General features: G+C 38.9%; 1 protein-coding gene across 4 annotated transcripts in view; it reads right to left on the reverse strand.

The window, feature by feature from the left end:
- Window positions 1–18,411, reverse strand: part of MCC (MCC regulator of WNT signaling pathway) — a 202,014-nt gene that overhangs the window by 22,369 nt on the left and 161,234 nt on the right. For all 4 annotated transcript variants that reach the window (XM_082784232.1, XM_082784233.1, XM_082784235.1 and 1 more), the window contains 6 exons: window positions 14,312–14,458; window positions 13,916–14,005; window positions 13,097–13,245; window positions 11,164–11,304; window positions 9,429–9,529; window positions 6,745–6,928 (listed from right to left, as the gene is read on the reverse strand). In XM_082784232.1, the coding sequence (XP_082640358.1) occupies window positions 6,745–6,928; window positions 9,429–9,529; window positions 11,164–11,304; window positions 13,097–13,245; window positions 13,916–14,005; window positions 14,312–14,458 (812 nt within the window). The remainder of the gene's footprint in view (window positions 1–6,744; window positions 6,929–9,428; window positions 9,530–11,163; window positions 11,305–13,096; window positions 13,246–13,915; window positions 14,006–14,311; window positions 14,459–18,411) is intronic.

The following is an 18,411-nucleotide window of genomic DNA, read 5'->3' on the forward strand; positions in this document are numbered from 1 at the left end:
GTCTACAAAGATTTCTCAAAATCTTTTCCCGTCATGAAATATTGCATTGCACTCCTTTCCTACAGTCCTCTAACAATTTCCCATTATTCCTTTTTATTTATTTATTTATTTTTCCTTACAGGTGCCACATTTACCACAATGCGGGTAAACTGGTCTTTGCTTTTGTTTTCATTGATTTCCATCTACCATGAAACACAAAACACCCAGTACCTTGGCTGCATAGAAACTCAGTTTGAAACATTTTTTTTTCGTATGTGCTCTTTATTAGAGAATCTTGAAACACTTCATAAGCCTTGCTTTGCTAAATCCACTGGCACCTCTCATAAGTAGACACTGATGTAAAAATCATGGGGGTAGACAATGTGAGAAACATTTATTCTATACTGAAGTCATGTTGCAAGTTTCCTCCGCACCCAAAGACAAAAATTGCACAGCTTTTCTGGATTAAATGTAAAACAGCTGTTGCTGGAGAAAGGACAGCTTTGAAAGTCTACACAGGCTTCAAATCTTCGGACACAAAGAGCTCCTCTTAGTTTTTTTTTTCACTTGTAAAGAAAATCTACCTCTCCTGCTGGGAATGAAACACAAGCAAAAATGTTGATAAATCTATTGTTGTGTTAAGTTGAAAATCATACTGGACAGTCACAGATTTTGGCCCTTAAAGACCTACGGCTGTGCAAGTATATCTTAGGGGAGTGCAGTCCAAACTAAGGAAGACAGTCTGGGTTGCTGCCAGGGATACTCAGGCTGCTTTTACTTCAGTCCTGGCTGCCTGCCTGCCTGCCTGTCTGCAGCTGAGCTGGCTCCTCCGGTGAATTGCTAGCAAGGTCTTCTTCTTCTTCTTCTTCTTTTTTTTTTTTCTTTTTCTTTTTTTCTTTTTTCTTTTTTTTTAATAAAAACAAAAAAATAAGGTGAAGGGAGTTTAATGGGGAAGCTTTCTCAGCCAGCACAATGAGGGACAAGAACCTTCCTTCTACCCTTGCATTTAGCAGCAAGCCCCCGCGCAGAGGCAAGGAAGCAGAATGGGAAGCAGAGAGGCAGGGTGCAAAGCCCACTTTGAACAGTTGTGAAATCAGGACTACGTCATGAGCAACTGCAACAGCACTGCAGTGCTTCTGAACTCCCACAGCACAGCTCTGCCTGGGTGTGTTCCCCTAAAAGCCCTACCATACGTCTCTCCACAGACGGAATGCTAGCCCATTGCTGGTCTTTTGAAGGGTCCACAGCTGGTGAGCACACGATCCTGAATTTCAGATCCTGCGTTCCCTTCTAATGGCAGTCGGGACAAAGGAAATCAGACCAGCAGAATGCATGCTGGTGTGGTACGACGTGCAGTTTTATTTGCTGGCTTATGTGCGTGTGTCTGTATAGAAATGCAGTACATGGTAATGAACAAGTCTTCTCCCCAAAGTGTCACTGAGCGAATAACTTTTTTATACTACAGAATTTTGTCCATAAAACGTGTAGTTAATATATTAATAATCAAGTTAATAAATAAATTTGCAATTCAACAATAGTGTAGATAATACAAAGCTGACAGAACTAAAATAATGCTGTCAGTATTGAATCCACAATACTTGCTTGGATGTCTACACACAACCTTACACTTCAAAGAATAAATTTGATGGGTACAAAGCATGCATAACCCAGCCATCTTCTGTGTGAATCTTGTGGCTTGAGGTCTGAAACAGCACAATGCTGAAGAACAATAACTTTCAGAAAAACTGAAAAATACTACAACCAGTCAAAATACAAACAACAGTACGTAAGGCTAAAATCTGAACCTTTGGTGCATCTGCCCTCACTCCTTTTGAAGGACTGATTTAGATAGACAGATAGATGTTACATAGATAACATTAAGATAACTGTTAGAATATTTCTAAATAACTTATTTCCACATTTTAGACAAGATAATTATCTGAAATTTTAAAGATTTCTTATCTGAAATCCCAGGTGATTCTGATGAGGGGTAGAGTGTCCAGGCATTCTGTGACACCAAGTATTTGGCTGTGTTCAGGTATTCTGTGACACTACATCATACTGACAAGGATTCCCTTTGCATGTAAGAGGGAAGATTTTGCCTGCTGTGAATCCAGATGTAAGGTCAGGGTCACTAGCAATGCATGGAATAAACCCCATCATTTTCATTTGGTATTACAATTGCTATTTTTCTCTTTTGTTTCGCTCTTTTTTTTTTTTTTTAAGGTGCAATCAGTCAAGCCTTGTTGGCAATGCATGTTCCACAGTTACTTTCTGTCCATTAAAGTAATTATGACTTCAAACTACACCACAGACCTATTTCTATTTTCAAAAATTAATTGGCAACATTGTTGTGCTGCTGCCAGTCAAATGAATTGAGATGCTTGCTATTATTTTTATTCACTTCACCAGTAACAACCTCTGCAATGCCCTTTCATTTCATTTCAGTTGCTCCCTTTTACAGTCTTTAAACACTTGTCACTGGTGGCTCACCAAGCATTTTTTCTCAGTAATGTGTTCAGCGATTTGACATTCAGAATCACATTCGAAATGCCAAAGCTAAAGATGGGTCAACACTTCCATTATAAATGCCTATTCTACGGGATTTCAAACAGCAGGGAGAATTATTCACTTGTCACAGTTCTCAGTGAAGGAGGGTTTTCATCACCTCGTCCCCCTCTACTCACTTGGTTACAAAGGGAAAAGGTAGCAATGCATGTCTGCGACTAAAAGCCTGCAACACTACAACAGTTACAGCAAAAGATCAGTCTTGCAGATTCAGAGTGCATTTGCACCACATGATGTAAAAGTGTTTTCATTTAAGTGCAGTGGTCCCCAAATGTTGGTTCACACAGCACTTACTAGTAATGTGGGCTTGTTCTACTCCCCAGTTTTATAGACTGACAAGTTCTTTAAGACAAATAAAAAATGTTAAGCCTGCAGGAACAGTTAGAAATCCAGAGTGTGTCCTCCTATCTTTGCCTTGATTGTTATTGCAGTGGAAAAGAAAAGGAAATGGAAATGGAAACCATCAGTACAGAAGAATCACAGAGGGCTGAAAGTCTGTGGCGATGGGATGTCTGTCTAGAGCAGCAGGGAGCCAAGCGACAAGGAAGCACATATGTATGGATTGAGAGAGCTGGCAATATAGGCAGGGTAACACCAAAAAAAACACAAGAAAGGTCCTAGAGAGAAGAGAAAAAAGGATCCAGAATGACAGGGAGAGAAGATTTAAAGAGAAAATCTTAAATTCTTTAAAACTGAGATAGCACATTCACTGACATAAATACAGAAAGCATGTGCCCTTTGAAACAAGACAGATTTTCCATCTATGGGTTGCCACAAAGGTGTCAGGTATCTGTAAGCTGAAGAGGGAATGCTTCTCTTCTGAGACAAGATCCACAGGAGTGAGTGTAGTGGGTTTACGTGGCAAGGTTTTGGTAGCAGGGAGCCATAGGGGTGGTTTCTGTGAGAAAGATCTAGAAGCTGCCCCATGTTTGGGAAGGGCCCCATTGTTTTCCAGATCCGAGCCAATAAGCGATGTTGTTTGCGCCTCCGTGAGAGCATATTTAAGACAGGGAAAAAAACGCTGCGCCACACAGCAGCCGGGAGAGTCAAGGGAGTGGGAGAACAGCCTTGCACCAAGGTCAGTGTAGAAGGAGGGGGAGAGGTGCTCCAGGCGCCGGAGCAGAAGTCCCCTGCGGCCTGTGGTGAGGACCATGGTGAAGCAGGATGTCCCCCTGCAGCCCATGGAGTACCACGGTGGAGCAGGGTTCCACGCTGCAGCCCGTGGAGGAGACCACGGTGGAGCAGGTGGCCCTGCACCGACGGAGGCTGCCGCCTGTGGAAGACCCCTGCCGGAGCAGATTCCGGGCCGGACCTGTAGCCCGTGGAGAGGAGACCACGCAGGAGCAGGTGACCTGGCAGGAGCTGCTGCCCGTAGGGGAGCCAGGTTGGAGCAGTTTTCTCCTGAGGGATGGACCCCGTGGTACGGACCCATATCTGGAGCAGTTCTGGAAGAGCTGCTGCCTGTGGGAAGCCCACGCCGGATCAGTTCATCAAGGACTGCATCCCGTGGGTGGGACCCCACAGCACAGGGGACGAGAGTGACCGAGAAGGAGCGGCAGAGAAGAAGTGCTGTAGACTGACCATAACCCCCATTCCCCGTTCCCCTGCGCCGCTCGGGGGGAGGAGGTGGAAAAGGGTGGATGGGGGGGGGGATGGTGCTTTTGGTTTTTTTTTCCTTTGTTTTCTCACTTCTCTCGCTTGTTAGTTGTAGGCAATAAATCTTACTATCTCCTTATGCCGAGTCTGTTTTGCCCGTTACAATAATTATTGCGTGATTTTCTCGTCCTTATCTCAATCCTTAAGCCCTTTTCACATATTTTCTCCCCATTCCTCTTTGAGGAGGGGGAGTGAGAGAGCGGCTGTGGTGGAGCTCGGCTGCCCACTCGAGCGGAACCACGACAGTGAGAAAACTGAAAACACCTCTTTCGTATCATTTGAACACAACAGAAGGACAGATGATGAATTGTATTTCATGCAGGAGCTAGAGTTTCAGAAATGTTTTCACTAAACTTTTTGTTTAGACAAAGAAAAATCAATCTGGGAGCAGAGGGAAGGGGAGGGGCAGAAATATCTAACTAGTGATCAGATCAAGATGTCCATATGAAAAATTCCTGACTTGCTCTGTGCCCCTTGGTTGAATGAAAGAAGCTTTCTTTTCCCAGGTTCCACACATATCAAAGCAGACAATAATTGTTACCTTATTCAGTACAGTATCTTGCTTCAAACCAGAAAAATTTATCCTACAATGATAATGACTCAAGCTAGAAGATACCCCTCTTGCAAGAAAACACATTTACATTTGCACTTTTACATTTTATTCCACAGTTTATACTGATGAAATTTGAAATCTTATGCCATTTTAAGCACACTCTGCTGAAACTTCATTGATTGAACCAAAACATTATATGCACACATACACATAGTGCCAGCTGACCTCCAGAAGTTCACTGTAAACAAAGAGCATGAGGGATGATTTTCATTCCCAAACACATACACATTTCAATCATCCTCCCCCCCCCCCCAATACATTTCAATCATCCCCCCCCCCCCCCCCCCCCCCCCAAACAAAATAAAAGTGATGTTCAACAAAGCAAAGACTGAAAAGGCTATATACCTACAAAATGCCACCAGCAAAAAGCTGAGAGAACAAATAGAAAAACAGCACCCCTATACCCCCTTGACAGTTCCCCCTTTCTATACTGGGAACTACAAATTGTTTAAATAAAAAAACAAAAACAAACAAACTAACAAACAAAAAAAAACACCTACCCAACCAAAAAAAAAACAAACACGAAAAAGAAAAACAAAAAACAAACACCTATGCCTCAACTACGTACTAGACATCTCACAAGGAAGAAAAACACTGAGGTAGTTATCAACCAGTGAAAATGACCCTTTTAAACATTAGAGTGGTAAAGAGGCTCAGCTTGGGTAGAGATATTGCACATGTGGCCACTTGCAACACGCTCAAATGTAGCTGTAGATAGGGCATAAGTGCACGTAGAGTAAGGCAAGTCAAATACTTGAAACAGCTTTTTGTAACCTTTTTCTAAAGTGGATCAATACTTTTTGCACGAAGAGTGATCAATGTGTTACAAGCACAGATGCTGCCAATATTAATTTCTGAAAAAAAGATACAGCTTTCTTGGACTGATAGAGCATCATAAGACTTCTTGAAATAAAGTATTAAAGTTTATCTCAGATTTGGATCTTTGTGCTGATTTTTTACTATTCCATGCTAGTCACATGGCAGGAAATAAGATCCTTTGGAGGTGATATCAGCAAGAAAAGGAAATGATATAGTACTAAAATTTCTAAGAGTGACAAAAAATGACAGCATTTGAATAAAGAACTGGCTCTGAAATTGAATTAAAATAAATTTTTAGAGTGGATCTGAGGAACCAAAATAACTTTTAAAAAGACAAATGTTCATCTATATTTACCCAGGATGCTTGCCAGTTTTGTATCCATACACATGCACACATATTCATTGCACATAGTACAATTACACTGCAGGCAGGCAATGACTCAAAATGAATCTGCTAGCAGATGTATTTGAACTAGAACATTGCTGCAATAATAGCTCATTTAAGTTTCATTGTTTTACAGGTCTTCAGAAAAACTGCAATATCCAGCCCTTTTCTGGAAGAATCTGCTCTGTTGCTCACAGTGCTCATTTGCTATTTAACATGCAGAGGAACAGCATTGGAAGTATGAGTTTTTAGGGGTCAAAGGGAAATGAGAAGTGAGAGGAGGTGTTTTAAAATGAATCGGCTGGATTTGCTATGTTTAAGAAACGACTCCTGAGCATGCAAGAAACCCAGTGGAAGCATACTTCTGATCTCTGTTTCTCTGTACAGACATGCTATCTCTATACAATAGATATGAACAAGAATTACACAATCCAAGTTTCAATAAAACAGCAAGGAAGTCACTGAAGTAAAACAAATGTAATGGTTTTGCCCTTTATAAGGAAGATCAAAGTTACAAATCACCCATTTGCAACAAAACCTTCTGGCTGCAGTTGCTCAAAGTCTAAAGACAATTAGACCACTGAGCCATGACAACTTAGAAAAACCAAAGCAACGAACTCAGTAAACTGAGGTGAAGAAAGTAGCTGAACAAATATAATAAAACATAACTTTTGGCCTGAAATCAAATGCTTGGAGATTAGGAGAGCAGATGAGTTGCAGTTACCTTGTGTGGCTGTTGGATGAGAGGCTTTCCCAGGGCTGCACGCTACAGCCAGTGATTGCATAGGCTCCCCCGCAGCTCCCATCTAGTTTCATCAGCAAGGCTTTTGCTGCATTCTCAGCTGTTTTCCTGCAGTCATGAGCTCTCTTAAGCATCTGGGTGATGTTTTCATCACCTGTCTGGTCCCCTAGTTTTCAAACAAACAAACAGTTTCAGAGCTTTGAGGAAGGTGATAAAAATTACAGCAAGAGTAGAGATGTTTCCATGCATTCTCAGCCTATACCAAAATAATGCTAATAAATTACAAATCTGTGATGTAAAAGCAATTTCACTTCTGTGTGATCATCACTGGTAACTGGGTTTCTGGCCTGAATGGACCTCCTTCCTCTCCGTAAACTCCAGGTACTTGTCTTAAGTGATGTTTTACCTTAGTGAGCTCATCAGTTTGTAAGGACATGCCTTGCACATTAGGATTAAGTTGGGAGTCTCAAATTAATAACACAATGGAAAACCACCAGGCTAATTACAACTCTTAGTCCAAGCAGTTCACTGCTGTTTCACAGCATAGCCATTTCCAGTGCCTTTTCTCAAAATGCTTTTATCTCAAGCCTTTTCCACCTGGAATGATTGCTTTACTGTTTACAAGCAGCCTTTCAGAGTTTACAAACACGCATACCAAAACAAAAGAACACCAGCATTGTTGTTTATTGATTTGCTGTAATTTCTAGTGACCACGCAGCTGCTAAGCCATCCCTTCAGCAGTGGTAGGACAGAAATCACCACAGTCACTACCCTTGTAGTCCTAACTGCAGCTGGAGTCAAATCTGTAAAGAAACACAACCTTGTGGCTAAACTGAAAGTCTGAACAAACATGCAATATATTCAAACTTTAACAAATGCAATGCAAAGATGTCATAGAATATAAACAAACAACAGCTTGCTCTATGTCAGACTTTCATTTCATCCTTATTTGAGTCAAAGACTAATTACCCATACTTCACACTTGCTAAGTCAAGTGCATGCAGTAGAAATAACTGTAATGCTTTGTTAGGAGCAGCTGGACGTGCACAGCTCTAAGTGATGCAGAAGCACCTCCCATGAGTTTCTACTTATGGATGTTGGTATTAAACTTGTCTGCTCTTCAGACAAAGAATCTGCTATTTCATCAAAATGTTTTTAAATCAGATTTCACAGTTAATAAAGGTACACAAACCATACACAACCTTCTTCAAAACTGTGTTATGTAGCATGAAATTGACACTATTCCTATCACAGGGATGTAACTGATAATGCAATAATTAATAGTTGTCAACAGACACATATATAAAATCACCTATATAAAAAACACCTTCTCTTTCATAAAATGCATGTAAGATGATGCCCTACTGAAAACTAAAATATTTCTCCTTTCTAGGATTTCTGTCACCTATGTGGCCCCTGGTCACTTCCTGCAGGAAAACCACATTGTGAAGAGGAATAACCAGACTCTGGAAGAAAGGTGGGTGAAAAAGTCAGACATCCACTCTGCTGTTTTTTGCATGACATGTATTGTACAGGCAAAGTCAACTACACAAAGGCCTGCTTGTAGCACTAGAGGAGACACAGAAAAAGCTGAATGGTTAACAGTACAGCGACTGTGGGATGAGTGCATACAGCCTTCTGAAACTACAGTCTGTACCCATCAGTCTTGTGGCTGTAAAGCCAGATGGTCACTTCGCTCCTAAAAGCTTTTAGTTTACATTTCAGTGATTCCTGAGAAGCTAGAGCTGTAAATTACTGCCTCAACTGTGCAGTTACTATGCCTCAGCCGAGCATGCAAAGCTATTCTCTCTCCGAGGGCTTCCCCTCTTCCTACTTGAAGATTACTATGACTACCTTCTCCTAACAGTAAGAGGAATGAGACTGTAAAATGCAGATTCAAATTTGCTGTGTGAATGCTTCTTTCTGTCAGTAAAAGAGAGACATCAGTAACGTCAAGTTTGAAACACTTCTGAACAGTACCCATGAAAGTGGTTCACTCTATTAATTAGAGAATAGTATATTCTAAAACAAACAAACAAAAAAACAAATCTCTAGCCTCAAAATTAACTATCCACAAAATAAGTAAAACCCAGAACATATAGACTAGTATCCCAGACAACACAGTACAATAAGGTATAAAAGTGAACAATTTCAGAGCAAAGCTGAAATGTAGAGTGAAAAACCAGAGATTTTTTTTGCTTCTCCTTACCGCTAAATGTTACTTTTGTATTGTCTTTACCCCAATTTTAAACAGACTAGACTCAGCTTTGGGGAGGGGGTGTCAATGTTGCTGGTTGAAACAAAACCTGTATTTGCAGTTTCCATAGTAGTATGATCCTAAGCCACACATGCTCGGGAGTATCAATTATTCCACTCTGTACAGTTGCATGACTGTAGCTGCCTCAGCTCTACCAGAATAGGCATCTCCTTGTAATAGCACACACAGGTTAATTTAAATTGCTGCTGAATTTTATGATTTCATTCCACGCTCTCAATTTTCCATTCTTCTTTGAGTGTGTAAAATTATTTACTTAGTCAAAAACAAGAAAAGAGCAAAGAGCCTTTTTAAGTGGCAGGTCATGAGTTGACATGCTGTTATAACTAACTCTAATGCTAATGAACGTAGAAAAAAATACAATAAATAAAGTGACTCATTGAAATCTTACCAACAGAACCAACTCCTGCAGCTCTGAACTGCCCAAGAATGAGACTCTGCTCACTTTCTGCCAGTGCCAACAGCAGCTCATATGCTTCTATGCACTGTTCACTGAAAGAGAAAGCAAATGAGGAAAACAAATCACACAAACCGAATCTGTAATTTGGAAGGGAAAAATACCCATGATCAGCATTGAAAGAGAGGTACCTGAGCTACGTGATTCCCTACCCTGAGTCTAGCAGCTGAGATATTAAAAGACATAACATACATGGCTTCTATCACAAGCACTCAACAATCTCTCCTGCCTTCTGATGGTCCCGGGCTGGCCTCAAGTAATTTAACAAGTTAAAACGGAAGATAATGACCTGATGTGAGGAGGTCTCCAGAAGCATGTTTGAAACAGTTAGTAATATGACTGATGGTTGAGATTATTCCTCTGAGAAACTCTTTTCAGGCCTTCCTACTACATAAAATGTAGTTTTCTATACTATACTATATAACTATATAATATAATATATATAATATATAATAAATATACTGTGCTATGTAACAATAATATATTATGGAACAATTCTACACAAAGTATAGTAAGAAGAAAAGAAAACATAAGAAAAACACTTCTTTCCTGGCTATAAGATTTTCCTCCATACAAGTCAAAAGATACTATACAGAGTTGTGAGCCACTCGTTCCTGTTGTATTTTAATGCTTTTGAGAACAGATACGTGACTACAGCTATCTGCAACTCACATTTCCTTATAATTTGCCCAAGGCTGATAGTGACAGAATGCATTCTTTAAAAGGTACACAATTTCTACTAGGACCAGAAGTGCCTGTTCTAAATTAGTTGCAGTTGGAGTTGAGTAAGACCATCTTTTCATATACAGTTTAAAGTAAATTTAGATACTTGTAATCAAATACCAAGCAATTCACCCAAAATTCTTACTGATTTTGGAAAGTCGCTCTGAGTTACTTTGAGTGACTCTAAAGTCATTCTAAATTATATGGAGTACAGTAAAACTCCTTGGTCCACTGTTCTTGTAAAAGGTGCAAGACTAATACAGAAACACAGACTAATAGCTGTGCCTTAAGACCAGAAACCGCAGATATAGCCCACGCCTACACATAACTGAAAGGAATGGAACACTTCTGCTTTCATAGGAGAGGTTTTCAGTATTTTTGCTTAGGAAATGCTCTGCTTTCAGAGGAAATGTCTGAAGCTACTCATGATGGTATCTGAGTGATCAAGACACTGCACTTATGAATATGTTATGCAACTTAGAGAATCATGATGTTCAGTCATCATCAGTCCTTCTGCCGTATGACAAAAAGTGCTAGCAATGTTCATCAAGTATGATGAGTTCCTAGCAAGTATCTGAATTTTTCCTTCACCCACCTCCCAGATATATATATATATAGTAGTTCTAGGTGTGCACAAAGGTACAAAAGATAAATACATTTTCCCAGTCTCAAATGTTAATTCATTATTTGAAAATGAAAAGGTAAATCCATATATAACTAGTAGATTGAGTTTGTTGATGCTGAACTAGGGCTGAGATACACTTGTACCAATAAGTTCAGTTATGTAGTTTGTCAAGTAGTTTAACCAACGGGACTTTTTTCAGGGAGGAATCGAAAGTTAAGAGCATTACCATGGCACACCAACAATTTAACTCTCAGAGAATTCTATCACATCTCCCCTGCTCCTCCTTTTTGTGGCTGAGCCACCCTCTGCATAAGTACATACCTGTATTGCAACGCAAGTCTGAGGGCTGTGGCATTGGACTCATACTTTCCCACAAGCATGCTCATCCTCTCAGCGTTGCTCTTGCACTCTTCCAGTGTTATTGTCAACAAGTCATTCTGGGACTTCAAGTGCTCAATACGGCTGTTGAAAAGGAATTAATTGGCAACCTCCAAGCTTAGCTTGCAGGCGCTGTCCTGAAAACTCTAAAACAATTGTAATTTAAAACAACAAGACCATGTAAAAGAACAAGACCACTTGGTCTATTGACAGCAGTAGACCAATGATGACAGCAAAACCTATCAGTTCTGTGTCCCATAGCAAGAGCCAAGAGGGTATCTGCTTCTCTTTGGACAGCCTCTTCTCATCTCTTTCCTGTAAAATTTACTAAGTAAAACATAACCCACATAAACATAAGTAAGTGAAACAGCAGCAAGCAGAAAGCTGTACCCTTATTTTGTAGCCACAAGACCGCATATGATCTTTATTTTATTAACGTTTTCCTTAATCTTTCTGCCTCCATTCCTCACGTCCTGTTACCACATTTGCTTCTTGTTTTATGTGTTGTGTTCATTAATGCAACGTGTGGGTGTGTGTGGGGATTATACAGCTACCTAAATGTCCCTTTTCTTTGGACTGTTCAGAGTAACTGTTTCATTTAGAGTACAGTTTTAGCCATGATTAAAGAGGTAACTTCCAAAATATGAACTGAGTGTCAACGACACAATCAGATCTCCACAAATTTGGCAATGTTCAAATCATTCATTGGTCAGCTTGTATCAGAACTTAATTATAATATTCTTCTAAATGAGATAAACTCTGAATCTGAAAATAAGGCTTCAGAATATTAGAATTATTGATTATTCTCACTGCTGCTAACAACACATCAATTATTATGTCTAATCACAAGAGTTGGACATATACTGTGAACGGACAGGTAAATGATTTTAATGTTTAGGTGGGTAGCTAATGAAGAAATCAATGCCATCATCAACACTGAAATCACTGATTTCTTAACAAACACAATAAAGAGAAGGGCTAGGATACTATTTCCTCAGTGATCAGAATGAAGCCCTGACTTCCCCAGTTGCTAGACCTTCCAGATGCTTCATCTCCTATTTCTTCTCTGACACCTCCTGTAATGGCACAACGTCAATATAAAATTTGTGCAGAGAAAAAAAAAAAAAAAGGATGAAAAATATTGCAGTACTATTGAAACAGGAGCTATGAGTAACAGAGATATTGTACTGATCAGACTGAATTTGAGATAGCTGTGGGAAATAAATTTGAGATAATTGTGGGGAACAAAGAACTTTAAAGAACTCTGAGACATGATTCTCATGTTCCTGATTCACTGTTTTTGATCTTATGTGCCAAACAGGTCATTGAGGCATTAATTTTGATAGAGCTCACTGAAGGATACCAACAGTATTTTAACTGCAACAAGAACACTGCAATCTTTCTTCTGCAGCCAGAAGTCTATTTAATGGTACACATGCCGCACCATCATGTATCAGTACATCTATTGATATGATAATGCTAGAATTCTGCTTCTTCAGGACAAAGCAAAACAAGCTATTTCCAGAATGATGGATAGTAAGTAATGGAAATTTATAGCATTGATGTGTTTTATGGAAAAGGATGCCATATCTACTTGGTTGGCCATAGTGAAGGACACTCTATAGTGCAAACTAGCACAGACGAAGGCACTGTGCTGATCTAATAATAGATGACAAAATTGTCATACTCATGGCAAGAGTCCTTAGCATATGATTCAATCTTCTCTTCATCAACTACATTTCATGCTTATCTGCAGCTGCCACAGTTGAGCTTGGACTGAACCGTGAAATACATGTATTCAAAAAGAGAAAAAAGTAGCAACTTCAACAGAGATAACTGTATAACACAACTGAGCACATCTAACTTTTCACCTTACCTATTTAATCTCTCTGTCTCCACTTCAAATTCTCGGATTTTACTTTCAGAGATAGCAGATCCATGTGAATAAAGAGTCTGAAAGATTTCCTGGATGTTTGAGCAGTCTTGAAGGGAATGTGCCAAATGTTCAGCCACAGTACTAGACACCTGCACAGGGTAGTTAATAGATTATTGTGAAAAGCAAGCAACCAGATTCCTCTCAGAGGTAGTCTGAATTGAGAGCTTTGTTTCTCTGCTCACCTCAAGATATTCATTATTTATTTTTTACTATGAATTTTACATTCAGTAGAATATTTATAAATTTCTACTCTAAGAAGCTATTTTTATTTAAAAGTCTACAAACCAAAGGGTGAAGCCCATTATTTAACGACAGATTTAAAAAACCTGAACAGCAAGCTATTTACTTTCTTGAAAGCTTAGCAAAATGGCAGAGCCAAGCTCTTCAGCGAAACAAATATTAACACACAGTAGCAACAACATGGTGGATTTACATTGGCATTACAAAGCAGAATCTATTTCTCTGTTGGTTTGGAAGTTGTGGAATGCAACCAGTCTTTTCTTGAGAAGTTACATTTTGAACTAACTGACTCCAGAGTTATGCTCTTAACATTACTCAGGGAATGATTTCTAGCCAACAGTCATCAGAAAATGAGATATTGGTATCAGGTGAAATCCTCTCCATTGAGAAATTTTTCTCAATATAATTTTTAAACTTTCTTTAGTTAGCTCATATTTTAATTTAGGAAGAAAACAGTGCTAACAGAACACAATTCATCTTTAGAAGATTTCATGCATGCACGTAATTATTGGTCCTTACCCCTATGCTGCTGATTTCTGATCCTAAGACAGGTCTGTCAGATGATGAAGACTCTGATCTTGTCTTTGACAACTTCACTCTTTCAGCAATCTAGAAGTCAGAATGCTGTACAGCTTACACAGGACCCATAAACATTATACAAAATGCATTTGTTCACTAGCCGTATTTACAAACCTGAAGTAAACTACTGTAGAATTGACACCTGAGTTGTAACTGAGAGAATTACAATCATTGGTGCTTTATTTCTTCCTGCTGCTGAATTTCATGGGCCTGCTTAGGACCCCAGAAATTTCTCAGGGGATTCTAGATATTTCCCAGTTAATTACACCCCTGCACAGCAGCTAAAGGAAGCCTGCTTCTCACAGATGATGTGAAGCACAACTGAAACACACTCACCTTGGCTATGGGAATGTCATTACTACTGCTGCTTGTGCTCAGTTCTCCTGTGCTGGGGTTAATGGGTCGATTTGCAGAAGTAAGACGACTTGGGCTGGATGGGCCTGTTGCCTGCACACTTTGCAAACGCGTCTGCAGTTCCCGAACCTAAGGATAAAACATAATGTTCTGTTTTTCGTCTTATGTTTTAACTAGTTCAGACAATTTTTCATCATTCTAGCCAAACCGTGGCTTGAGCACAGACGTTGTATTTTGTCCTGTGGTGGCTGCAAAGTTTTCATGTGGGAGCAGATGCATGGACATTATTTTAAAATTTCATTGTTGTCAAGTGTTTAAAAACTATCTGCCATGTGCAATATGCAAATGTAATACAGTAGAGTAATCACTTTACGTTTCATCTTGTGTCATATAACCCTCTTCAGTGTAGCAGTTTTGTAAATAATGAAACTTCTCTCTGGTGTGAAGCTAATACTCTAGCCTTAGATTATGATGTCTAAACAAAAACCAAAGGTCATGTTCTTAATGGAAAGCTCCAGTGTTGAAGAAACTCTTGACATAAATATATCACAGGATGACTTTGTCACATTTAAAGGTCAAAAAAATTCAAATGTTAATCATGCTTTCAGAACTATATCTAAGTAAAGCTATCACACAGCGAGCAATGTACAGAGAAGAAAACAGAAGCAAAGTGCCCAACCAACAGTTTGCAGAAGCTCTCTGCAAAACACTGTTCAGCCCTCATAACACAGCAGATACTTGAACCACTGACGTCAAGAGTTTCAGAACCTGCAAGGGGGAGGAGGAAAGGCCCGAAGGAGCCAAGCTGTACTGCTGAGCAAAAGATTATAGTGTTTACCTTGGAATAATTCTTAACAAAGAATAAACAGACTGCTTAACACAACAATTATGCCACAAGGTAATGTGACAGAGCTCATTTTTCCCACAGAATAAGCATCCTGGTTGGAAACAAAGAGTGTGAGACATTAGAAGGGGGTGGAAACATAGAAAGGAAGTTTCCCTGAATGTAGACTGTTTACTTTAACGTGCAGGTTTCTACATGGGTTGTGTTAAAACAGTCCACCTGCAAAACAGAACTTGTGAAAATTTACCACAAGTTCAGTGAATAAGATATGGTCAGTCTATTTGATAACCCCATGAAGCATGAAAGGCAGCTCTGATACCTATTCTATAAAAACGGTGGGATATCCACCTTTATATAATATGTTCAAAGAACAGATTAAGCAAGCTGAAACACCTTTGTCAGAAAACATCAAAGTTGCATTAAAGCTTTGGTCTTCTTCAGCTATAGGTTCACTAAGTGCACCGTCAGTGCTTCAGCAGTCTCTGTTTGAAGGAGTGGCAGTCAGCATGCTCTCTGCATGTGTACAGATCCCTTCAAGCTACTACAGAGAGGAAGGAATTCAAGCTGGAACTCTCTCCAGTCACCAAACTAGTAGTATCTTACATTTCCTACAATTCCCTATAGTCTACTTCTACTTTCCTGAAGAGTCCCGTTCCCTCTGCCTCAGCCTTTAGGTAAACTGAAGGTCAGGTAGTCTGAGGACTTGCTACAAAAACAACAGAATTTTTAGGTAGGTGCAAATCATGAGGAGGAAAACCAAACAAACATACAAAAACAACAATCAGATTCCTTACATAGCAGAGTAGAACAATTGCATGTTCCTAATAAAAGGCTGCAGGGGGCAACAATAAGAGCACATAAAAGCTAACTGCACTCATAACTTCACTGTTCAGCCATGGAGAAGTGCTACACCTTAAACAAGGTGAAGCCAAATAGCTCCTGTGATTTCTCTGATAAAAAAAAAAAAAAAAGAAAAGAAAAAAAAAAAAAAGTGAAGTATAAAATACCTCCAAAGGAAATCCCCAATGAAGGAAACATGCTGAAAAATTTATGCAGGTATTTGTAATGAGATTTAAGATGTAAAACTCTATATAAAATGCACATTCAGAACATCTATCTTCTACTTATTCTCAGCTAGGGCTTCCATTGTTCATACAGACATATATAATTTCAATATGGGTACAGCTTTACTAATGCAAACCTTAAGGACAGAAGTGCTGTACTGATGCAAACCAATCATTTTAGCCTGCTGATATGCATAAAAATGAAATAAACCATGTATGTATGTTTATACTTGCAGATGTGGTATGCCAGTGCATACAGGATTTGTACTGTGGCATTAACACTCACTGGGGAAAAAAAAGCAACCCTAAAATTTCATTAAATAAAAATCACATTTATTATTATTTCTTTAAAGCCATGCTATTCTAAACTAAATTCCCAAGTGCTTAAGTTAGAGCATTGCTTATAAACATACAACCTGGAAAAATAGTAGGGATACATTCTTCTTAAAATCAAATCCCCGTCTTGATGTCCAACTCAAAAATTGCTAAAATATTTACCTATGCCTAGAAGCTAGCCCTGGAAGATTTCAGTCCAAAAGTGAGTAACATTCTAAATGTAACAGCAACCAGGAAGCACAGTACTGAAGTTGATTAAAATACTACTTAATCATTTACTCCAAAATTTAAAGCTACCTTACGTAAGGACAACATTAGATAAAACTCTAATGTAAATAGGTTTCTTTTAGTCTATGTTTAACTATTTATTATACTAGTGAGAAGTAATTATTGGCCACAATTACAAAGGCAGTTATTCTTATGGATATCTAAAACAATACTCATACATGTAGAAGAAAGAAAAATGAATGTAACTGAGACTGTAGTCAGGCAAAGCTTTGCTCAGGAGAACATTTATAAAAGAAAACACAGAGCACAGCACAGTTATGAATTTGTGCAAGTCTTTGTTTTAATACCATATCATATAAGCAACCACAACTTAAAAAAGCATGATTAAGCTGTCTACTTTCTTGATATATTTACTGATCCAGGCTTTCATCTGAGAAATTACATGCTGAATTAACTGCTATAAATAACTGCACTAACTTTAGCAACACTGAGTACTGGATGGTAATTCTCTACAGGATAACAGAACAATTTTGTCTTACCTGCAAAATCACTGATATCACAGTTCATACATTCATGAGTCAGAACCTCATAACGGATTGCACCCCTCCAGTCTGCCCAGACACAGCTTAGATAACTATTTCTGGTCACCAAAACCTTCTCTGTAAATACAGCAGTATGTACCATCTTCTCAGAAGGTACTTTTCCACACTAGTAGTAATAATTTTAATGGAACACTAAAGAACAGGAATCAAGGTAAAAAAAAAAAAAAAGAAAAGAAAAAAGGTTTAAGAGGTATCTTCTTCATCAGACTGGTGAATGCATGAGTTATGAAAGGACAGGTTTAAAAGCCATGACTAAAAATTGTCTGACCACCTCATCTACCATCTTGAGTCTTGTCACCATCATGATATAAATTATTCTGAAGGATTCCTATTTTTTTTTAGTAGATAGAAAGTAATTACAGTACTACACGTGGGACACAATAAATACTAAGAAACAGGTGAGAGAAGAAGGGCAGATCTTACAGGAAATTAACGACAAAATTGGAAAAATCTAATGGATTAAGACAAGTTAGGCAAAAAAAAAAAAAAAAAAGTTCCGCTAAGAGATGGGAAAAAGTGGATTTGTGAGTTGGGAAGGAATAATGTGGAAGGATTTAAACAAAGATTTCTTAAGTCATTGCGTCATATTTAGTTCAAAGATGGGAACATCCAGAAGGATTATCAAAATTGCTGTAAAGTCCTAAAATTCTAAATTGAGGTGGAAAATGGCAGACAGGCAGATCTAATTATATGATCAGAAAAAAAAACAGGCTGAGGAGAGACAGAGGTTAGAAAAAGGAGAAATCCAAGGAAACACCTGTGAAATCCACCACTGAAAAAAAAGAAAAAAAAAGAAAAGTGGAGAAGGAGAGATCTGAACAGCTTGAGAAAGCCAGAAGAATTAGTGAAGTAAAGAAGTGTTAGAACCTTGGAAACATCAGCAGAGGGAGCATTAAGTGAGACACGGGGCAACAGAGTCACTAGACTTCAAATCAATAGCCTAGTTACCAATATAAGCCACGTGCAAATAGATGTTCTCAGGTAATTACTATAAACTTACATGACTTC

The sequence above is a fragment of the Aythya marila genome, assembly GCF_965140915.1.
Source record: "Aythya marila genome assembly, chromosome: Z".
Taxonomy (NCBI): domain Eukaryota; kingdom Metazoa; phylum Chordata; class Aves; order Anseriformes; family Anatidae; genus Aythya; species Aythya marila.